The sequence below is a fragment of the Corvus kubaryi genome, unplaced genomic scaffold (assembly GCF_017639235.1).
Source record: "Corvus kubaryi isolate FWS band 111438036 unplaced genomic scaffold, C.kubaryi_AGA036_p1.0 76, whole genome shotgun sequence".
In the NCBI taxonomy this organism is placed as follows: domain Eukaryota; kingdom Metazoa; phylum Chordata; class Aves; order Passeriformes; family Corvidae; genus Corvus; species Corvus kubaryi.
In genome coordinates, this window is record NW_024582063.1 from 3508777 (window position 1) to 3533661 (window position 24885).

General features: G+C 38.3%; 1 protein-coding gene across 1 annotated transcript in view; it reads right to left on the minus strand.

The window, feature by feature from the left end:
• The window catches only part of NRXN1 (neurexin 1), a 516697-nt gene that overhangs the window by 111219 nt on the left and 380593 nt on the right, over positions 1 to 24885 (minus strand). Inside the window, exon 16 of the mRNA XM_042051442.1 lies at positions 9719 to 9898. Coding sequence (XP_041907376.1) covers positions 9719 to 9898 — 180 coding nt within the window. The remainder of the gene's footprint in view (positions 1 to 9718; positions 9899 to 24885) is intronic.

Consider the following 24885-nt stretch of genomic DNA (forward strand, 5'->3'; position numbering starts at 1 on the left):
TTTGATTGAGTGATCAGGAGCTGACTTAAATTAATATAAGGACAACTAAAAATAAACCTGTAAATCTGATTTTTGATTTAAAAAGGACAAAATTTGATACGTTGAAGGAAGTTAGATTGTGCAATCAGTATAAGGGGCTGGATTCAGCCAGGAATGACACTTGGAAATTCTGTAAGGTAAAGTATTAAAATAATGAAAAAAAACATATATGTATATATTTTTGAGCTTGCACCTGCAAGGTTAAAATATACAAGAGGAGACCTACTAGACTGAACAAATACACTATCACAGGCTATATTACAGGAGGGTAAAACCCCAGATTTGCTCAGTAAAGAAAGCAGTGCCTTTCAGAATTACAAAAATAAATAAACACAGAAGAAAAGTTGCCATAATTTAAGCCCAAAGAACCTTCCAAGGGAAGTAAAATAAATTTAAAAGCCAGAGATTTTTAAGTGCTATTAAAGAGATCATAGAGTAGAGGAAAATCACTTTATAGTAAGGCTGGTGGTGATCCAAGGGAGCAGTCTCAATTGACTAATAGGCAGGTATCTATGAAAATGCAGATCTCTGCAGCTCAGAAGAAAGCAATGTACATATTCTTACTGATCTTGTGTGGTCAGAAAGTGAAGAAGATAATCTTTATCCCAGAACTTCAAAATAAGAAGCCAGGAGTTTTTAAATCCAGCTATCCAATGGGGCATGTTATTTTTTGCAGTAGAGAACAGATAATGTAATAGCTTTACATGAGAAGAATTTAAAAACTACCCAGGTTAAGTATTTAGTCTGACCTTAGCCATATATGCTGCTTTAGAACAAATTTTAAAAGAAATAATTAAAGATATGGAAGCAATTGGAAAATGAGATAAAATGCAAAACTTTACCAAATCATGTTAGGCTAGTTTAACAGCTGTATTTGACAAGCTCACTAATTTTCCAGATGAAAGAAATGAAGTATATCTAATTTATCTGGATTTCAGTAATGCATTTGATATGATGTCATGTAGCAAATCATGGATTAACTGTGGAAAAAGTACAGGAGTGTAAAAATTGTATGGTAAAAAGCTGAAGGAAAAAAAAACCCCAAACGATAGCATTGAACAAGGAATTTTTTTCTGTCCTCCTTCCTCTATCTCATACAGAGACTGATATCCTGCTGCTGTAGCTATTGACAGGTTCTGAATAAAAGGGCTGCTTGTTTTACATTACACTCAAGGCTCTCATCTTCCCAGGATGCATCTCCTTCCAGGAACGAGCCCTGGAGTTGTCTCCTGTCTTCAACTCCCACTTCATTCGGTGTCTTCTTTAGCTTCTCGGTGAATCTTTCACACAGATGATAAGCAGTCATTGCTTGTCACATTCAGACCTGCCAATGTATCAGCTGTACCATATTCTGGCCCTTATGTTCCCCTCTATATTGCCTATATTTGAAAAACGAAAAGCCTCAAGAAATAGTTGATGGGTCAGATGGACCAAAGCTCTCCATGTATTTTGGGGAACTGATGCCATCTAGTTGAATGAGTAGAAGATCTACATGTGCTTTTGTCACGGAGACATGATAAACTCAATGCTGAGTCCCACGTGGAGTTAACAAGAGGAATATCATGGTGAATTCCCAAACTGCTTTAGACTGTGCCGTAGGAGCTACCACGGACACCACTGCAGATATGAATGTAAGAAAAACAGTGGTTTTCTGCCAGAAAAACTACCTCAGTGGAACTCCTAAGAAAGTACCCAAGCTGAGCTCCACAATCAATCATCTTTTGTATTTTCTTCACTGATCTCAGTATAAAGTGCCAAGCACACAATGATCTCTGTAGATGACATGAAAGTAGACACGGTGGTAATGCTGAAGAGGATGCAGATATCAGTCAGGAGGGAAAGAGCCCTTCTGAATTAACAGAAGTGACAATAAACCTTATACACAAAAAGGTGCAGGTCCCACACTTAAGATATAGGACCAGTTGTACCAGTTCTTGCGATAAATTGGGATACTCTGAGATAGAATTCACAAGGAAAGACTTTCAACAGGTATTCAGCTGCAGAATGATATTGGGCTTTCCAGCTCTGAGGTATGAAAAAGAAAATTAAGATCTTAAGATGCAGAATTGATATCTGCCATACTGTCTTCCTATATCTTTGAGGTCCTAGTGTTCTCACTACTGTTCATTGTCAAACATGTGCCGTTGGAAAAACCAAATCCAAACCAGAAACAAAGTGTTGAAGGGAGGTTATTGTGATGAGCGGAAAAATGAGAAAACTATTCTGCAAAAAGTCATGTAAGAACAAAGTGGGATGAACTGGAAAGTACTTGGACTGAAGGCAAAAGAAAATTTCTTAAGAGTAGAATATTTCTCCTAAGTTACCCTCTAAGAGAAACAATTTATGCAAAGAAGCAGACTTGACCCAGTACATTTTAATTTCTAATTTCTTAAGCTCTTCTATTGCTAACCTAACTTTTAAATACACATGGGGAAAAAAAAGAAATGGGAATGGGAGAAAAAGCCATCCAAACCACTAATCCTTTACAGGAAAAGTGGGCCATTGATTTAAATATAGTTCCATTAATATTTTCTTTAGCATTCTAAACATTCTCAGAACTTGTTTTTTGACTGATAATGAAAATAATCCATGAGCTGTCTACAGCATTAAACCTTTGTCTTGAGCCAGTGCAATCAATTAACAATGTTTTCTATGAAAATTCAGATTATCTCACCCATGTGCATTATCTTTCATAGATCAACTTTGCTTTTACTGCTACAATGCATTTCCAACAGAGTAAGTTTTTTTAACTCTGGGATAAGAATGAAAAATGCTTTGATTGATTAAAATGTTGTTTAAGCTAACAAAGGTTTTGCAAAATCTCTCATTCTAGAAAAAAAATGCAAATTGCACAAAACCAATAATTTCTGGATTCCAGAAACGTAAATATTTGGGATTATTAAATGTTTGTATTTTAAAATACCTGTTTAGATTTTTATGCCTTTCATTTTTCCATTTTTTTCACTGCCTGTCAAAGGAGGTACATTTATATTTTTTTTAATTCTTCATTCACTAATCTTTTTCTTCTGTAGTAATCTTGATATTGTCTCTATTAAAGCTTGTATGTATGGTTTCTAACTTTTATATTAAAAATTTCAATGTTATTCAATATATAACGAGGTTTAAATGATCATACTTCCATTGAAGATCGATTGATTTACTCTGATTTTCATTAGGTGGGAATCTGTGACCCGGTTCTCCCTAAGGTAGAGTTTGATCCATCAAAGAACTCAACCTTTACCACCAGGGCTGGGCAAATTCTTCCTGATTATTTTCACATGGAACTTTATCAAAGACTTTTTTGCAAATCAAAAACCCCGAGTGTATTAACTCATTCATGTTTATACCCCATTATCGCCTACAAAATCAGAGTAGGCTTAACTATAACAGGTACCAGCAGACCTTCCCAGATGGAGACCTCAGCATAAACAGAACCCCAAGGAAATGGACACATGAAAGGCCATAAATAACACTGATGAGTTTTGCTTTCCAAATCAGGGAGGATGAGACATCACTCAGTCAGAAAATAACTACTGACTTAGCTGGTATTTTTCCCGTTCTCTTCTGACTAATTCCATAGACTAAATATTTTAGACCCACATTTTCCACTCCTAAAGCCTGATTTTATACATATGGCATAAATTTATACATAAAGTGTTTACTTGCACATTCATCTTCTACATATTCCCAGATGGAGAGCTCCTGAGAAATCCTCATGATTTTTCCAAATGCTGTGATCTCCAAGGGAAGTAAAGTATTATGAGATGTCCTTATTTCATTGGCACTGCTGGTTTCCCCCAGCAGGAAAATGGCATCCAAACCAGGAGACATGGGGCAGTCTGTGTTTCACAGAAGCTAATTGCTTGAGCTTTAAGTCTTTTCCATTGGATTTCCCTCCTGGGCGGAAAGGCAGTTTTTATTTTGTCTTTGGGAACAAGTAATGAGAGACCCCTCTAGGTCTGTAAGCTTTGCATCTTATCAGATGGTGGTGTTCCTCACATCCTCTATGCTTTACCATTAGGATTGAGGGATGACGAATCTGATTGCAGGAGTCAAGACTCTGACCGCAGCAAAGGAACACACATGAGAGAGAATCAAGATGAATTCTTTTAGCCAGAGGCACCAAGTGAGAAAAAAGGTACAAGCACAGTGTTGCTGGACAAATAAATAGCAGTCAGAAGCTTATGTTACTTTCTTGTGAAACACCCTGAAAGTCCCGTGTCCAAACAGCAACGGCCAGGGAGGTTTGAAAACTTGCTGTATGGCAGAAGGCAAGGCAAACACTGAGTGATCATTTACTTGTTAGATTCCTAAATCACCTTGGCCATTGTCACCTTGCATGGATGTGGTGATAACAGGCTGACCGTCCCTTTTATTAGAATATTCAAAGACACATTTGTAAAACTGCTTAAGATGTCTCCCTACCACCACATTTACACCTGAAAAACATCCTTGATTCTCTTCAGAAGTGGCTGTAGGGGCTTGAATTTGGAAGGTATTTCTAAGCCAATAGTAAGCAAGTTAGGCAAGTACATGGATCTCTTGGGAAATGCTAATCCATTCCTGGAGAAACAAATGTACTGACACAAATGTCTCCTGTTAATTTTCTAGTCAAAATCTGAACACAAAACCCAAGACAAATGGATGCTATTTACCCTAAATAGGATACATGGTAATATCTGACTCCTAGCATTTATCTTAAAGTCGGGTGCACCCCATGAAAAGATGACAGAAGCTTTTTATATTTTCTAGAATACAACGAGCAAGAGAAGCATTTAAATGACATATCCCCTTCTCCTAGCCGTTGGATATTCTGCAGGAACAACCTCTATCCCACAGATCCAGAGAAAGTCCCTAAAGAAAATGTGTGTGATCTCAGCTGTTTAATCAAAACCAAACCACCAAAAAACCCAAAAACCAGCTAACCAAAAAAAAAAAAAAAAAACCAACCCAAAACCCAGTACAGGGGTATTCTATATTATACCGAAGCCCTAAGAGCTGGTGATTGCCATATTGCAGAGGTACTTGGCACTAAGCATAATGTCAGTTTGATCTTCTGCCAGCATACATGGACTCTCACACAGGTTCTTCTTTGGTGTTTATGTTCCATCGTGATTTAAACTCCCCAGTTACAGAGATACATTTGTTCCAGTAGTCTGGCAGTGCTTTGGACAAGCTCTTTTGTTCAAGCAGTGTGAGTGACATGCTCATGCTGTCAGATCTTGGTCTGTCAGGCACATCCCTGACATGTCCTGACCCATGGGGTACATGAGGACAGCTGTAACGAAGTTATACTTTTCTAAGGCTGAGCAGAGATCCAGGAATGACTAGGAGGGCATCGTTTTAGATATTTGCCTATATCAGAATGTATCTTTCAAACTGCTGCAGGGTCCCAAGTATGCTGAGCATTCTCAGCAGACTGAACAGCTTTGAAACCACAGACCCATTGCCCAATATCTAATAGGTCATTTTCTATACAGAAAATTCTGCATCAGTCTGATTTACGATGGAAATCATGAAGAGAACATCCTCAATGGTAAAATGATTAGTTCTGCTGTGTGTTTCAAAAGAATCAGCATTGGGCAAAGTGACTTTGACCTCAGAAAGAATAGAGTTAGTCTCAGAAAAGTGATTTTGAAATTCTTTCCCAGTAAGTGGTGGTTATTGTGGCTTTAAAATGTCCTCTGCCTTGCTTTGATATGCTTTCTCAGACTAGTAAAATGTACACGCTTCACTACCAAGGAACAAGAATCGGATAATTAAGAAAACTGTTTTTTATGTTAAATAGATATGGTTCTGAGCACTATTATGATAAAGATTTGGAGCTTTTTTCTTCTCCTTATTTGGTCTTATTTGAAACAGACTTTCTTTCAGGTAAGGAAGAAAATGTTGTTTCAAATTAAATAAAATGCTTTGTTCTCAGATTATGTAAATTCCCTATAAACACTGGGCAATCTTGGCATGAAAAGTCAGAACATTTTATTTAGAAAATTAAGATTTTGAAATTAATATTTTGACCTTATTTAAAAAAAATTCCTTTTCTTTTTTCAATTTTGACCATAATTCTTAGTTCGGTTTGACACAAATTAACAAGTCCTTTGTTTCATGCATCCTTAGGAAATCTACACTTCAGTGTAGAACTATTACCTAACTGAAGTTACAAGAGCAGCCTCTTCAGAGAAGCAGCTGGAGTTGCTATTGTGGTGCAGTCCCATCACCACAACAGCAGCCAGACCATTGGGAAGGGCAATTAAAACTAGACAGTGAAGCAGACAAGATAAGCCACAAGGAGTCGAAAGGATCTGCATGGAAATGGGGATAGTCTATTGATTAGGAGCCCTGACTGCACAGTCAGCAGTTTTCTCATTCCTGTTTAATATGATCATAAATTAGGCTTCTTCCAGATAAGTTAATGTGAATTCACTATCTGAAAAAGAGGTCAAGATGAAACGCTAAAGTTCTTTGGGAAGATGCAGAGGGATAGTGATAATTCAGCAAAGAGACTGGATTTAGTTAAGAAAGATGGAATATATAAATCAAGTGAAGATACAGGCATCTTAATCAATTATCAAAAAAGTAGTGTGCCACTCTCAATCACAGGGCTATGCACCAGCCACAAACACAATGAGAAATGGGGAAAACAGGATCATTATTAAATAAAGGGCAGAAATTGAAGTGTACATCCTCATAGCTCTAGCATTTTATTCAGAGAAGTGACAAGAAAGAAATTGCAGACTAAAAAAATTACTTCGATGGTAGTCTGGAAGAACATACATATGTAAATCTAAACCTCTGTTTCTGAAAAACAACCAGCCATTTCAGAATACTGAAATCTTCACATTTGTCTAGAACAAAACCACAGTTTTCCCAACTACATTTCAAAAAACAACCATCCACCTTAACTAGGATAATCATCCTCTACCACTGACCCCTGCCTCTCTCCCTTTTTCAGCTCTCTCATTTCACACCCACTCAGATATAAATTGAAGGTGCATTGGCCCAAAGCAAACTCAAGTCTAGTGGGATCAAGAATGATGTAACAGGAGAGAGACACTACATTCTGTTCATCTTCCAGGGTCACTCTTCTGCATTTTATGCAGCTCTTGGATAAAACACACAAAGCCACCATGGAAGCTCTGTGAAGCATTGCCATGTGATTTTTTTTTTTTGCAAGGTACCAGCTGTTATTGGGCCTTGGGTGTCCTTTTCTACAGCAGTTACATGGGGCTGGATGAAGGATACACAGGCAATGAAACTGGAAAATCCCGAGACTCTGACCAGAAACTTCTCTCAGAAAATCTTCACCCAGCATTTGAAGACACCAAACTCAAACAAGCAATGTCTTGTAATCAGACATCCCAACCTGAAGTGTAATTCTGAGAAAAATCTTTCCTCATAAAGAAAGACCTGCTCAGCTGGTATGCTTTAGACAGCCAACTGATTATTTAATCTTGTTTTATTTTTGAAAAAAGAAAATCCAGCATATTTAAGTATAGCAATTTTACTAATTAAGCTGCCTAATCTTGGTTTTATCTTTAATTAAAAACCCCAAAACAACAAGACTGGCAAACCTGATGGAGTGGCATGGAAACAGAAGAGAAAGTTATGGCTAGATGGTCTCGTTCTGAGAAGGGTAAAGAGATGGAAGGTGAAAAGGAGGGGGACAGCAGCCAAAAGAAATGTTAAGGCATACAGGAGCCATAAAATATTGCCGTGGGAAAGGCAAAGAAAGTTACAGGCCAAAAGCAGTCTTAGAAGATCCAGAAATAAAGCAAACCAAGGGATTCTGTAACTCAGCTAAGGAAGCAACTGAAAATGCCTTGAAATGCAGCCTGCACATGAATTGCTCGTGAAAACTCAAGAAGTTCTAATTTTATGTTTTTCACAGAAACATCCAACCTTCCTCCACTCCACTAATCCCATCCCAAGGATACCACTATATATTCTAAATTGATCTTTGTTCAGTATAAACAAGTTCTGTGTGCCACCAGCTTCTGAACTCAAGGCTTCTTTTTGTGTTTGAGCCTGTCCACGAGCTCCTTGCATATTTGCATATCCCCACAGACCTCCTGGCATATTTGCCCGACTTCCTCTTTGTTGGGATGCATCACTCCTGAGCTTGGAGGTGGTGAATTCATGCTCATCATTTAGGTAAAAACCAAAAGAAACAAAAAAACACCTAAAAACTATTTTTCCCTTTGTGCTGAATATGTCTTGAACACAAACTAAGACAAGTCCTCCCCAGCTTCCACCTTCTTATTTCAGCAACCATCTACCAAACACTGAAAAATTAGAAAGCCAGGGGGCACAAGGGAAACAGGAATATCTGAAAGATCACTGAGCATATTTCATTCAGTATCCCCCTTTCCCTCAAGAGTTTATCACCTCTCATAGATGTCTCTAACTTAGAAACAATTAATGGCTCTAATTGCAAGAGCTGTCATTCATTCATAGCACATTAACACATAGGTGGGGTTTTTTTTACAGCTTCTGCTATACATAATTTCTTTTCCAATACATACTTTCATTATTTCATGTATTCTGAATTATTTCCAAGAAATTATCTGAAGGGTTATATTTCATGTGTGGATTTTTTAAAAATTATTTTTATTTTTTAAAAAGTCACGTAAATAGCTGGACTACAACTGAAATGGCAACAACAATAACAAAAAACCCCATCCTAAATACTAATTATTAGTCCATGGAATGGCTTATGCATTCCTTACTAGTGAAACACATCCTCCTGTTGCACTCCACCCACAAAAATGAAGAATTTTCTACTTTTAAACCAATAAATCAGAACAGTCATTTATGCAATAGGGATTCTGGTTTGCATATTTGCCTTCCTGTACACCTTTAGATTTGCTGCCTTTTACTTAATATAAACACACAGAGCAACTGTTAAGGGATAACATGCAAATGTGTAAGTTACCATTAACGGCTCGGTAGTCCTACTCAATAAGAAAGGTGGTGCGTATCTGAAAAACCTGTTGCCTTTAAAAATGAATAAAATTAGTAGCATAGTAATCCCCAGGGCATGGCATTTGCATAAAATTAAATATGGGCCTGCTCAAGGCAGCTCTATCATCATACTAGTGGTCCTGTCCAAGTAACCAGCATCATCTGCATAAATAATATCCTGTAGTTTGCATTTGAGGTTAAGGCACCTCAGTTTGGTTGGTTGGTTGTACAATTGGTAACTGCGACACCGTTTGGTTTGTGTCTGCTGGAAGACTTCTGCTAAATTCATAAGCCTCAGATTGCTGTAATCTTGTAATCAAAAGAACACTGACAACCTTTTCCTCAGTAAATGTTTCACCCCATCAATTGGGGATAGATTTGGGAGTCACTTTAAACTGTGTAGCTTTTGTCAAAGCCTTTTTTTTCCCCCTAAACCAAAATTGCAGTAAAAACAAATGAAAGCAAAGAACAAAACTACTACTTCATGACTCAATAACTGCATTTTTCCACTTCCAGTAATAACTTGAATTTGAGCTTTTAAACTCACTTAGGAAATGCCATCATCATAAACTGAACATTGCTCAGGACTCTTTTAACTACTTCTGTAGCTACTAAAACACAGCAAAGGAGCTGATACTGCATTAGAAGAGGAGCAAAACGAGGCAAACTCCAGGCATACCCCACCCTCTTAGTGCCAGGTGTTTGTGTGAGGCCTTACCTGCTGGGTAACGCTCGATGACGGGCCAGTTGTCCACCTGTAGGGTGGCATTGCCACCACTCCTTGTGAAGCGAACCACGTGGTACTTCCCATCGTTAATGATGGCGTTCATCTCTTCGATGGCGATGTCATCCGTCCCAACATTAAATTTAACTCCAATTTTTCCCTGGTGCTGCATATTTAAAAAAAAAAAAAAAAAAAAAAAAAAAAGGAAGAAGAAAAAGAAGGTCTAATTAAGAGTTGTTTTGTAAGAAATTGAGACAGTGTGTCATACAGGGGAAGATTTCTAACAACATCTTCCCTCCTCAGATGTAACTTCTGAAGGCTTGTGTGTAGCAGTGACAAACCTTCTGACAGCTTAGGAAGTCTGGGATGCCTTTTTGATGGATAATTGATATTCCAAATGAGTTATTTCACCAAATTGAGCTCTCTCCTTTTCCAAGAGATTCAGATCAAGATGGGGAGGGGGGAAGATGGAGGAAAGCTCAAGGTTTCTGTCTTTGTCCTCTCCCTCATCTCCATGAGGATTAAACAAAAATTTTCCTTTTAGACTTTCAAAACAGAAAGCCTTGCAGTGTCACTTGGAAGAGATACAAGAATTTTCTGGCCATGAAAGCCAAGTGCCAGCCCTTCTTTTCCTTTTTTCAAACCTCATTCATACTTAAGAGTCTTCACAAATTATACTAAAGAAGGAGAATTTTTTTTTTTTTTCTCTTGGAGAGATTTTTGGCATCACATTGTAGTGATTCTGAATTAAGTTAAGATCATACTGGCTGATTAAGAAAGAGTTCCCTGTTCAGAGCCAGAGAGCAGGGAAAGGCATTGGCTGACACAGGGATGGTGGTAATGTTCCCACTAAGGGCAGAGTCATTCTTTTGCTGGGATTTGCCTATAAACTCTTGTGTCTGAGTGCTCTCAGGGCTAAGGGGACTTCCCATGTACATCCATACCTGGGACCAAAGCAAAGATTTTTCCAAATTATTGTCATATTGGCATGTTTTCATTTTTATTGACTTTTAATTATTAAAATATTCACTCAAATAAGACACTTGCATTTTAATAACATCCTTTAATGTCTATTAAAGTTAACTTAAGGGCTATGTAATATTTTTTTTTCTCCTATAAAATCAATTCTTCTCTTCAATAAAAGTATTTATTACATTGAGGAGAAAAAAAGAAAAGCACTGCATAGTATGAGATTAGGCACTTGTGCATAATAAGTGGTAATTCTACATGAAATTTCATGTTCTTGATACTGGTACATCCTTCATTTAAAGTTAAAAATCTTCATGAAGTTCTTACATGACCAGATCAAACACAATGAAATATTTTATTTTGCACATCTTGGCTATTCACATCAAATTTTCTAGAACCAGTTTCACCTCTCCAGCAGAGCTGTTATGTCTGCTCCCTCTTTGTCTTACTACCGTAGCACTGCTTCCTGCAGTAAGTGTATTCTGCAGCTCCTTGTCTCTGGAAGTCCCCCAGCTAAAAAACTCAGGAGTTCTTCATTTTATTCTCTTTTTAAACACCTGACTTTGTTTTCCAACTGCTTGCAGTTACACAGCTGAGCAGCTGCTGAACACCTTTGCAGTTCCTCAACATTTTGGCATGACCCTATCACTTCTTCAGCTATGACCTTTTTTGAAACAATAAAAGGGCCACTCCCTGATGAGATTTGCAGAATGACTCCGAAAAATATTTTTTGTTTGCTCAGTTGATTGAACAATGTCCTAAGCATTCCTCTTTTTTTCTTTATGGATTGTTCTAACATTTCTGCATTGGCTGGTGCTACTTTTCCGTGTCTATAAAAGCGTCACTTAAGAGTGTCACTATAAGGCATCCACTTTATCCTATTCATGCCCATCTTCTTTTGCCTCTGGTGTGAGTTGCATAGCAATTTCCCAGTTTTCTTGGAAAGGTAACTGTAGCTCTTCTTAATTTTAGCTGTTTCAACTAGACTCAGAATAAATTTCACCCATTTTTTCCCATGGATGCAGTAGCTTACTTGTTTCACCTGTTTCATTCATATGCTTACTCTCTTTACACAGAAATATATACAAAGAAACATAATGTTGTCCTGGCCTTAAAGTAATCTCCTCTTTTAGTAATTTTTGAAATGCAAAAAACCACCGTGTAATGAAAATGGCATATGCAACTTTTCCTAGTACTTTCAAGAAATCAAAGGCTCTGAGGATTAAAAAAAGCTGACTAATTTTACAATGACTCATAATTATACTATTCATAACCTACACTTTAAATACTGGCTCTCTTATTTGCTATATATATGCATATACATATATTTTAGATTTTTTAGAAAATGATAAAGAAAACAAAACAGCTTTACAGTGAATAGAACTGTCGCAGGTAAAAAGAAGTGGCACACAAGGTACATATATCAGCAGTTTTTCCAAAGTTACAGCATGTGGGGCTGCAGCCAAGTTGCCATTTACAAATGGCCAGGTATTGGCAAGTGAAATGAATGCTTTGCAGACTTGAAAGCAGATTTTCAGCCTTCCTTTACAGATACATACTTTCTAGTGAAAAAAACCCCAAGTTTCCCTGACTTCCCCACCTTTGTATAGAAATACTGTGCACAGACACCAAACATGCAGACACAATAGCAAATATCACCCTAAAAGCTGGTAACATACTACAGTGATTCTTTTGTCTTTATTTGTAATATATTTATGTATCTAAAAGCACAAAAAACTCCATTTTAAAGGGTACACTTCATTTTTTCCACACTTCTCCAGCACCTGTGGGCATCTCTGTAACCACCCACCCCCCCAAATAAAAAAAGGAAGCAAACCTGTGTTTCACATTGAAGACTTCCTGATTATTATATCCATATTTAAGTTTGACTTCTGGACATCACATCAAACATTATATGAATTACAATCCCACTGTACACAGCCCTTTAGAACCACAAAACAAAACATGATGCTGCAATAAGCACCTTTCTGTGTAGATAGGGGGTTCTCTGAGCCCTTGCACTATCATGCAGGACTCGCTGCACGCCTCCTGCACTGCAAGATAACATTATTTTTCATTTGTCTTTGGTTAAGACCGCGTGCACACAGACTTATTGTGGATCAGCTGACATACAGTAACTTGTTGAGATAACTTGATCTCAGCCTTCAACCATATTATGATTAATCTAGTGGGTCTGTAACCTTTTAGAAAGAACTGGTTTTTATATTTCCTCTTTTTGGAGCAATATGGTAGTGCAGAAAGGAAAGATACTGATAAAATTGAAGCCTACTAAATTACTATTTTCACTTTGCCAGCCTCAGTTGCATAGTAAAGCGGTAGAAATTTTCCTTTATCACTTGTTCATTCAAAATAATCTTAGAAGTCATTCTTCCTTTCAGAAACAGCCTCAGACAAATGCTGAATGAGAGGTTCCCTCTTCAGCAGCCTGCTGATGGGCACTGTAGAAATGCCTGTGCATCACTAAATACTGCAGTAAGTCAGCACTTCTGTTGAATGGTGCTATCCCTGACAACGACCCAAAAGAGTGCAGGCTCATATTCCCGCAAGCAAAGATTTTTTTTTTGCCCACAAGCAAAGATGATAATTTCAGAGCTCCCCTGGTAAAGATCAGCTCTGTACACAGAGCCCATAGAAGTCCACTGCACTCTTTATGGTTCTCAGCCTCTGTTTTCTTTTTCTCAATCTCACCCAGTTGTGAGGGAACATAGTAATGAAATCAATTCCTTTTCCTACCGTGCCTTTATCTATTCCAAACTGCTAAGGCCACAATAACAGAGCAGTGTTGTGCAGGAGGAGGGAGAATTTCCAAGAAAGGCCGAAAGAGAGGATGCACCTTCAGGAGAGGAGGGATGCATTTCAAGAAGTGGCATAAACATTGTGTTTATGGAGATTATTTTGAACCTCAGATCTGAAGGTAATAGGAATAATGCTAAATGCCCCACGTCAGCACCACTGCTCCCTGGGACAACACAGCACAGGGACCTTGGATTCATGTACAGATGCTCCATGACATTCTGAGCATCATCAGCGACTCTAGAAACGCCAAACTTTTGGTTTGGAGGTGCTTTGGCCACCAAGCTGTCCTGTTTCTGAGGCCAGGGTAGCTTTTATTTCTACATTAACTACAGAGGCAGATAAGTTAATTTGTTGTTGGCCAAAGTGCCCCTGTACAGTACTGCAACACACAATGCAGGCTTTGTTAAATTCTGCTGTCCAAGCTCACAGGCTAAGGACAAACATGTCAATGGCTTCAAAGCAGTTGGATAAAACCGTGACATAGCTCCAATTCTATGCTCCCAATGTGCTCTGAAACACTGGGAGCTTTGATTGCTCAGATAGTACAGGATGTGTATGTGTGCACCTGTACATACCAATCACTTCAAAATGTTTTGTCTTCAAAAGCTCTGGCAGCTACTGCTGTAATCTAGCAACTCCAGGGGAGTATTTTCAAGCCTGTTTTAAGAATTGTGTACTCTAAATACTTAACGGACTTCTGATGAGGCACCAGGAATGCTGATGAACCCAAGAACCAAGCAAGAAAGGTGGAATGCAAATCAAGCCAGCAGCTGACATTGCAATTTGTTCCCTGTTGGACTCTAGTTCAGGGCTACCAATCTGCCAAAATGCAGTAAAACCAATGCTAGTATTATATATATGTAATTGATATTTCCTATAACATCAGCAATGCTTCACTGCTCTCTGTAGCAATAACTCTGGAATTAGTCAAACATGAGTGCGTACAAATTTGGCACAACAGTAGTTTTAGAACAGACTGCAGACAACCTAAGCTCGTAATGCTTACAACCTTTAACCACTTCCAAGGAAAAGTAATAACACTGTGACTCCCACAGGTGAACAAATAGAGAAGAAAAAATTCAAGCATGTCAGCTTGCATTTTATATCATCAGCCCCTGAGGCACCACTTCCTGGTGAATGTGGTAACAAAGTCTTACAACTAAGTGAAGGTTTACTTTGATTTTATTGAAGTGTAAGTTTCTTGAGTTTTATTAAGAGTGAGATCATTTTCACTCAAATGTAATCAGAGGTTAATATTCCGTATGATAGAAATCTATGGAAGATGATTAAAACAATCTCTGGGTTTCTCAATTCTGTAAGGAAATGTATATTTTAAAATAGTACTGCTTGCTTCAGAAAGTGAGGGGAGGGATATACAACAGACAGAAGATACACTTGAACTCCAAGACCAATGGAGTAACTACATATATTTTAGTCCAATAATCCATCGTTATTTCTTATCACCATCTAGTATCTTCCAGAAGAAATGCTTCCTGGAAAATACACAGAAAATATAAACCATCTGTGAAGAATTCTTTGAATGAATACATCTCTTATATGCCAGTGAACTTTCTGAATACTGAGTTTTAAATTCATTCTCTTGGGTTTTACGCCATTGACCTAACACTATATTTTTTTTCTTGTTGTTGTTATTGCTTTTCTCTATCAGAAGTGACAAAATAGCCAACCTATCTTTACCAACAATAACCATTTTTTCCCTTTTTAGTCAACTGCAAGTCAAGACACCACAGAAACAGGCATTCTCCTGTCATACCTCATCTTGAGTACTTACAGTGAGTTTTTGTGCCCTTTTATGAATTCAGAAAGGTAACCATTTGCAGGGATGGATTAGAGCTTTCAGTATATCAGTGCTTGACATACTGCAGAAAATGCAGGAGGGGCTTGAAATCTCTATCAAAGTGCTGGCAAGCAAAGTTACTACTTAGAGGTTGGCACTTTGAGCAAGGAAGCAAAGACTTCTGCTGATGCCTGATAGGATGCATCCACCTGGTACTCAGTCTTTTGGCACCTGACAAGTGGGAAACTTTTTGGTTTCTCTTTCTTTTCCCAAAAGCTGGTAATGTGTAGCCAGCGTGGAAAAGCAAAGAAAACAAAACAAACTAACCAAACTTTCCCTTTTTCTGGTTTTCTGGTGAGGACACTAAGCTATTCCCAGTGTTCTTTCTTGCAAGTTCTCACCATTTATTTGCACCATTTATTTTCCCAATATTTGTTTAATTCTTAAGTTCACATCTTTGTAGACCTTTGGTTACGGGGAAAAAAAAAAAAACCAAACAAAACCAAAATACTTTCATCTTAATCCAAACTACAAGTTCTGATAATTGTACTGAAAAGCTGAAAACCCAAAGCTGTGCAAGACACTGTGTTGGTAGACTAAGAGAAAGAACTGGAAATCATGTTAAATCATGACTGGGCTTGAGTGGAGGCTGGAATCCAAATGTGGCCCTTGGATTCCTGTGAGAAGAGCAGTCAGATCTATGATACCCATTTACACACACCAGTTGGAAATGCAATCCTGGCAGCAAAATGCTGCCTAACACTGTGCTATGCCACTATTCAGATTATTCATAGAGGAAAAATGTCTGCAGAGCCAGAAATGTTACCAGTATTTCCTGCAGCACCTGTGCATGCTCACCTAAGCACACATATACCTTTTTCATCTACACCAAGATCCTTCCAGAGACAGTACAAAGCACTTAAAAGACAGATCAATAATCATAAATATACAGCAACAAAACTTTTTTTTCCTCCCCTGCTTTTGGGAGCCTCAATTGGTTGTGCCATGAATTTGCATCATGTTTCACTCTCCCATTTTACTCAAAATTTCTGTAAGACCCTTTAATAAACCTCTACGTGACCCCAATTTCATGCCATTAAGTTATCTAGGTTTTCTAAATCGATACGGAAATAATAAAAATTCATTGTTCACCAGATGTCCCTGGTTGACGTACAAGAAATAGCACTGTCACTGTAACAACATTATGTATACAAATACATACAGATGCTACCAGAGCTACTGCACTCTTAAACATTGGTCAATAAAAATTAAGCATCTTCTAGCCTTAAACCAATGACCCTTAAAAGAAATAAGGGTGAAAAGAAGAAAGGGTGAAGGAAAGAAATAAGTATGGGCTCAGCATCCCACTAATTTACAGCTGAGGTGCACCTGGAAAAAGAGACACCTAAGTGGCTCACTAAGTGGAAGGAACAACATGTGACAGAACAATCTTTTATGTCCCAGAACGCCATCTATGTGACTCACAGAACGAAATTCCTGGAAAGAAGTTATCATGAGAGCAATCATTCACTGACCCAGCATCTCAGGGCAGGAAGCAACTACTCTTTACTGCTATGAAATAATGACTTGTATTATTTTTCTGCTTTAAAATAGTTGTCCTCACTGTCTGCTGTGAAGTGTTATAGCAATTCGATTTACACATGAAGCTCAGCAAGCAGAAAATATAGAAATATTTATAAAACTACAATTCTGACACTTCAACTCTCAGTCTGCAGTCTGCTTAGTTTCAAATGTTTTAATTCTCACTGCTATATATTATAGGTGTATTATTTCAGGTTACCCTGATGATGAATTCCTGAGACAGTGCAATTAGCTGAACAACCAGCCCCCGAAATGCAAAAGTTATGAAAGACATATGGTGTAGAGCCCACAGCAGCAGCATACTGCATCTTATTATCCACTCAGCATCATTACTGCAGTACACAAAATTAGGTTTTTCTGAGAAAACCTGCAGTAAAGAACAATTTAAGTAGCCAGCCCTTAATGTACTATTTCTTTCAAAATAAAATGTTTCACAGAAATACCTTGACCTTACCAGTGCCTCACTCAGGGGTTTCAGGCATGGTAAGATGCTATGGATGGTTTGAAGAGATGCTGTTCACCAAACAGAGCATAGTCTGAAAGAAACCAAGTCTTAAATACTGGCCAAGGTAGCTAACAGGGCTTGGCTTTGCTCTGCACACCCATTCTCCATGAGGGCAGACATCTTGAGTACCTTAAACACAGGATGTCCAGCCTGAGGAATTCTATACTCACTGGCAACTCCAGCTACTCACAGATGGAAAGCAGTGCTCCTCCGCACACGTATATCAACATGTGTTTCTGAAAGGGCACGGTGAGATTTGAAAATTAGGCTTGCTTTCCAGTTTTTCATAGTGTGTTTTATACAGAGATTATAAAAAACAGCATTCCTGGAACTCAATACAGTCATCCAAAGGTGTAAAACAAAGGAGTAGCACCTTGGTATCAGTACAATCTAATCCACACTGGAAATTGTCCTGGCTTAAGGGTATTGATTTCTGTGTTTAGAAAGGTTTCACAGAACTCTTCTGATAATTTGTCTGAAACAAATCCAAAGTCTGAGTGAGTAGGAAGTATAACTGGGACCAGAAGTGAAGAATCAGCAAATTCTCAATCAGGTTTACATGCTAAATGATTAATAGCCATATGAACAACACACATGCTCATGAAAACACCAGTAATTATTCTTTGAGAATCTGGGTCAAAGGACTTTTCATATTAAAAGCCTGTAAGGAATTATTAAAAACCAAAAATGGCATTAGACATCCAACTCCTATTGAGCTTTAATGAAAAATGAACACCTACCTGCCATTCACACCTTTGCTAAGCTCTCCTTTAATATTAACCAGGGTTTTGAATATTTCCAGATGCCTACCACAAACACTGGGAAAAAGCACTTTTTAAAGACTCCTTAAACACACATTTTGTATTCCTTTGTTGTTCTGATTGACTGTATGTTAATGTATTTCTAGAATAGTTTCCTAAATATTGTTCTCTTGCTTTGGGGTCACCAGCTGGAAATAACCTGTTCCTAATTCATCTTGGCTGCTAGGTACTTATTAGTGACAAGAGTTTACATGAAAGAAGACTGAACAGAAGAGGAAAAAATCCAGTCCACAAAGTGATTTAAAAGCTGGGCATCTGAATAGTGGACTTAGATAAATATTTTTTGCCTCCTACCTGTAAAATGAAGAAAGCATGATATTGTCACTTCAGAAAATTGTCTATCTGAAGCAATTTATAACTGAAAAGTAGTTCAGCAGAAGTAAAACAAAAAAACAAAAAAAAAAAAAGAAAAAACCCCAAAAATATCAACTACTGGTCTATGAGAGAAATGTAGAACTGAAGTGAAAAGCCCTCTCACAAGGACACGTAACTACACTGTTACAAGCCAGCACAGCCATAACATGCCACAGGTTGGACTTGGGCTCCCTTCAAGAAAGGCAAATCCTGGTTGTTGTCCCATTTTCTGAGCAGTCCTATCACTTCTGTTGCCAGCTTTTTTCCTTTTATCCTCAAGTGTGGAGCCATTCTATGGCAAGCTTTCATGCCATGTATATTTTCCTTCACGGTAGTAGTTTCCTTTATCTTACCTTTCTTCATCTTGAAGATCTTTCAGAATCAAAACCAATTTGACAATTTACTGGTGTGCTGTGCTGTGCAGAGTAGCCTATTATCAATGCCACAACAGAGGATCTCACTTCTTTTGATCACTTAATGCTACAGAGCATGTAAAAACCCTTACACCAAATACATGTAGCACACGAAGTGATCAAACAGTGTTTGTTGACTGGACTGTAAAATCCCTCAGATAGCTGGAAGGGAAAGCAAACTCTGATAGCTACCTCCACGTTCTCTGCTCCTGCTGCTAACAACCCCCAAGGTTTGAAAGACATTGTTTTGGCATCTTAATAAAGCAAAACAAAACAAAACACCACCCTGTGGAAGAGTAGTGCTACAAATGAAAAGGCTCTGTACAAGAAATCATTAGTGTTTGTGAACAGCCTCTACAAGGTAGAACTCTCTGGGGGGAAGCCCTGCAAAATAGCACGAGCACCTTTGACAATGTGCTCCTCAATAATCAAGAAGTTCCTTAATTTTATTTAACAAGAAATCTGTCAGATAACTGAAGAGGCTGACCTTGAGAAAATCAGAAAAGATCAAAACTGAATTTAACCCACTCCAAGGGAGCTTTGCCTCTAACATGTCAGTACTGTCAGGCTCTGAATGCCTTCTGTGAAGCAGGGAATAGTCATGAATGCTGTTGTCCTTACTGGAATGGTCAGCTTCAGGCTTGAACGATGTCCAAATATATTCGTGTTCATGAACACAAGGTTGTTTAAAAGAATCCCTAACAATGTCTAAATACTTGCTTTACAACAAGTAAAACAACAGCCATTAACAGCCAAATTGCAATATGCATCATTATCTTTAAAATGCACGTGGGAAGGGAACAGCATCATCGTTTTAGTTACAAACTCTTCACTTACAACAGACTTTTATTACAATTGGAAAGCACCAGTTTTGGAAATGGGGCATGTTAGGCAGCCAGCAATCAATGGTTTAGGGCAGCATTCTAGCCTCACTGGTGGTGTGCTCCTGACTTCTCCCCTTACTTCATCTACTTTCTTCTCCTTTTGTTTTTTATTATACTTGGCAGATATTTGCCTTGGAAAGTTAAGAGTCAGAAGGAACTCCACAGAAGTCAAGGCTGCTTTAGAAATAGTAACATGCTAAAAACAGAACATTTCTCATTAGAGTTACTTGTCACTTTTTCAGAGCTTCTGCCTCGTACTGCTATTCTCACACATTTCACTGTGGAAGAGATGTGATGGTAAAATATTTGAAAGACAGCTGATGCAAATTATGTGCTTTCCATTTTTATATTTTTTTTACTTCTGTCTTTACTAAGATCAAGGTTTTACTAGAAAGAGCTTAGTAGAAAGCAGATATATAACTGTTTTTCCTTTTCATACTTCTACATCTTTAATGATAGTGAGGGACTATTTGAAAAACAGTATATTAATAATTTCACTGCTATTTGGTCAGATAAGCTTTTGCAACTAAATCAAGGTGGCAGGGAAAAGAATGGGCATCTCTGAAAGGGAAGGGAAAAAAAACCCATCAAAAGCCTGCAGAGACCCATTGGAAATGGGACTTCCTAAAAACACAGCAGGGGAAAAAAGTCTGCATCTTAAATAGCCTCATAGGGAAGCTTATGTTTGAAATAACTTGTGATCTGCACCAGATAACCCAATGTCTTGCTGACTTTGCTGGTGTCACAGAGGTGAGGTTTCCACATGGGTGAACAAACCACTCGAGCAATTTATTCAAAAACATTAGACTCAAATTGGCTTTCATACAGCACCAGGCAAGGTAGGTGTGTGTGCATGGCTGTGCACACATACTGCCTTTCTGACATTCTTCTGTGCTAAATGAGATAACTTAAAGGCTATAAAAAGAAAACCCTATTTCTTTTCCTTCTCTTATTTTTTCCAAATTGTTCTTTGCCCACAAATAGTCTCATTAAGCAGCAACACCATCAGAGGACATCAGGCACACATTCTTTCACCTGAAGTGAAGCTCTAGCTTTTTGCCACTTCTGCTTTGTCAGTGCAATTGCTAACAGGTTTATTGGCTCTGCCAGTGCAATGGGCATTTGTGATTGACAGATCTCCCCAGTAAACATTCTCCCATTTCCTCTTTCAGCTCAAGCAGAGCATTGTGCAAGTGCTGTGCCCACCCTGCTGTGAGGAAACTCCACAAACTCCAGCATAAAGAACACACCACAAGCAAGGAATCCACTGGAGCTGCTCTGCCACTAAGCTCTGCTTCTTATATTACAGGAGGGCTTACATTAATGCCTAGATAGTTTTAATTATTATTATCTTCTGTGCTGCATCCCACAGTCAAACACTGAACTGGAAGCAGAAAGGTAAGTGCTGACAGTCAGCCATTTTTCCACCTGCTCTCACCAATATAAACCCATCATGACCTGCAGATACCTCCTTGAATACTCATATCTCTCTATATTTGATGTATGCAGATATATATATATAGGAGAGTGATGAGGTGAAACAGCCCCTCCTCCTGCCCACTCTCCATGCAGAGGGGTAAGAACAAGAATTCCTGATTAATTACTTATCAAGGCAAATCACCTTAATTAGGGTCAAATTCTGTGGCAGTTTAATTCATTCTTCAGTTTCTGTGTGTGAACATATTTCTTTCTACAGAACAATTGATTTGCATCTCAATTCACACTCTTCAATTACATTTTTACTTTTTAAAGGAAAAAGAAATTAAAATAGTATCTTTTGAAATTAGCGTATCTGTTAAGAGGAAGATCCAATTTAATTCATAAGGAATTAATGTTTCCTGCTTTTTTACTCCTGTTATCCTGCTGAAGAAATTCTTGCAGAGATTGCACTACTGGTGGGATCAAGGCAGTTCTCAGCCTCTTAAGCTCCTGGCTGAAGTGCTGATCCCAGTGAAGGAGAAGGATGCGTTCCCAGACAGAGAAATACTAAGACACACAGGAAATCTTGTGCTGTCACAGGTACCTGTTTATACCTATGTGTACCCCAAGGGAGGGTGGCTGGCTTCTGTTCCTTCTCATTACCCTCATAACAATTGTTTCAAAAGATAATTTTCCTATTTAAAAAAAAAAAAGAAAAAGAGATTCCCCCTCTGGCATATGGCTAAAATTATTTAATTTGGAAAGGTGTCATGGATTCACTGTTTCAAACTCTAAAATTGCCACTGCTTACTGTATTTATCTTTATGTACTTATTAGCATTGATACTGAATAAGGAAAGGTTTTAGCTTGACTCTTAGTAAATGAGATGGATAAAAATAGGAAAAAATAGATGTGAAAAACTGTTTAGTCTTAGGAAGTAATGAAACTCAATACGAAGCCTCAGGATGTGATTCACAGGGAGATGGCCTATGATCCACTAGAGAGGCTTGCTTTGAAAGCTTTAGACAAAAAATAAATAAAAGAGGAAAAAAATATATAACCAAATATTATGCTCTTAATACTTTCTTCGTTTTTTTAATAAAGGAACCTAAGACATGGAGGTAAATCTTCCATATACAGCCTCTAACTTCTTTGTCATTCCTGTATCTGTTGGACAATGGGTGTAAGGTTTACTAGATACAGAAGCAAACAAAAATGGGGAGCAGCACAGTAGGAGCAGCCTTTAGCTTTAGAGATATAATTTATGATTTATAACTTCAGCATTTATTTCCTGACAATTTATAATCTGATGATTATAAATCCACAGTATGAACTAGATTCCAATTCCTTGTGAAATATTTTTGCATCACATTTACAGCTGTAAAAACAAACAGAAAAGCTGTTGTTGGGCAGCCCTCAACTCAGAGGGATTTAGATTTGGTTTAGGAAACACTCTACCCTTATTCCAAACCATGTAATTGCAGGCTGGGATACTTTCCACTTCAGTGAGTAGAATACTGGGATACTTTCTACTCTGGTAAGTCCAAGGCCTTCCTGCCAGGCAATTCCCACCACTATCCTACACAGCCATTCCAAAAGCAGAAATATATCTGCTTAATGGATGTTTCTATACTGTTTCCAGCTTTCCCTCCCCACTCTCCCCTCCTCCCCAAGATTTCCTGGACAAGCTGAAGTTTTCCAGCTTCCTTGGTTCCCCTTTCTGGGGCACAGCCTGACAAAGGAGTGTCCCCACTCCACGCTTGCCCTGCTCCTGGAGAAAAAAACATGTAAAAGAGAATTGTAATGAGAAGTGTCAAGTTATCAGAGCCTGACAGAGCCTTCAGGGATCTTTGAAAATACATTAATGACTGCAACACAAGCCCACTGTGGTGTTACAGGATCTTCCCAAGCCTAGTCCTAAAGAAGCTTCCTATGAATCAGTGACGTCAGATTATGAAATCAAAGCTTGCCCTCTCCTTGCCCTCCTTCTTCCTTATAATATATATACCTTGCAACCCACATAATGTCCTCCTGCCCCACAAAAAAACCCTCAAATTATTTTCAAAGCAGAACATGGTAAAATGTGAATATACAAAGCATTGTGCACAGATGGTGCCTTTCTGCTCCCCTCGGGCAATCCCTTTAGGGATATTATTGTTGGTAATAATTTGCTTTGCTTTAAAAAGCAAATAAGTGCAAAATAACAAATGCAAACAGTGAAAATAATGCAGAAATACGTAATGAAAAATTGTACGGGCTGCAAAAAGTCATTTCATATTATGTAGACTTAGAAAAACAATTCAAGTAGATATTGTCTGAAGAAAAATGTATTTCATGCCTTCTTGCTGCCACTAGAACAGCTTCAGCAAACAGTTCTAACCAACCCAGTGAGCCAAATCGTAAAGCTTCAGGCAGTCACAAAAAGCTATTGATTCTCAGAAAAAAAGAAAAACGAGCTTTTTAGCTGTAAATTCCTATTGATGTTTGACAAAAGTGTGCAAGGGGCATGTGCCAGTATAGCCATTGTGGGAAAAGCCAAAATTGCAGCTTCTCTGGTTAAGCTCCTCAGAAGTTTATTGTGGTCAGCCTCAGCCTGCTCCATCCGATCTTGGATCAAATAAAACACAGCACATATGATTCCCAAGAGCAATAATCAAAACTGAGGGTTTCAGATTCTGCTGGAAACAAAATTACAGGAAGAAGAAATGAGCTGGATATTTCTTTTTATTGCTGGGAAACAGATTTCTAACAACAAACCATGTGGATTTATTTTATTTTTTTGAAGTTAGCTCACCTATCCTGTGTAAATACATCACTGATGGATCCAATGGGATCCCTCCTCCCCTTGCACAGGACAGGTCTCCATTCCCTACAAGCAAAAGCATTTCAAAAGCCAGGTTTAGGCCATCCTAAGAAAGGATGACATGAGGCTGGACTATATGTTATTCCTCCCTTCTCTGAACATCATCTCACTTGTTTTCCCTCCTCCTGACAGTGGAAAAAAAGAGCTCATTCCCATTGCAGCCTGGGTCCTCTGGTCACCGTTAGTGGGACAACTCATCAGTGCCTTTAGGGTTGACACCAACCTTTTCAGCCTGGAGGTGTGTCTGAAGAACAGGTTGGGCTACTTTCTCCTGCAGATAAAAGCTATAAAGATGGGATAATAAACTTTCAACAGTTTCTAAGGCACTCAGATGCAAAGCTGCCAGCAGCTGGTGCTGCATAAAACACTGCAACCCAGCTTTATCACTGCTTTTACTCATATGACCTAGAATGGTTTGATTACATCTCCCCATAATATATTCACATTTCTGCCTGGATATACTATGACTTGCACTCAGTCTCTCACCTTAAATATGCTGTTGAGAAAACGAGCTGGGGAGGTCCCAGGAGTGCAAACTGATAACAGTTTTTTAAACTGTAGGGTGGGAGACACAGGTAAATATTTATTTTGCTACATATGTAACAAAATGACCCACTGAAATTATATTGTCAGAGTTTCCAACCAAATGCAGCAAAACCTAAAAGGCCTGTGCACTTGACCAGTGCCTGATAATTCAAACATTCAATAAGTGAGAA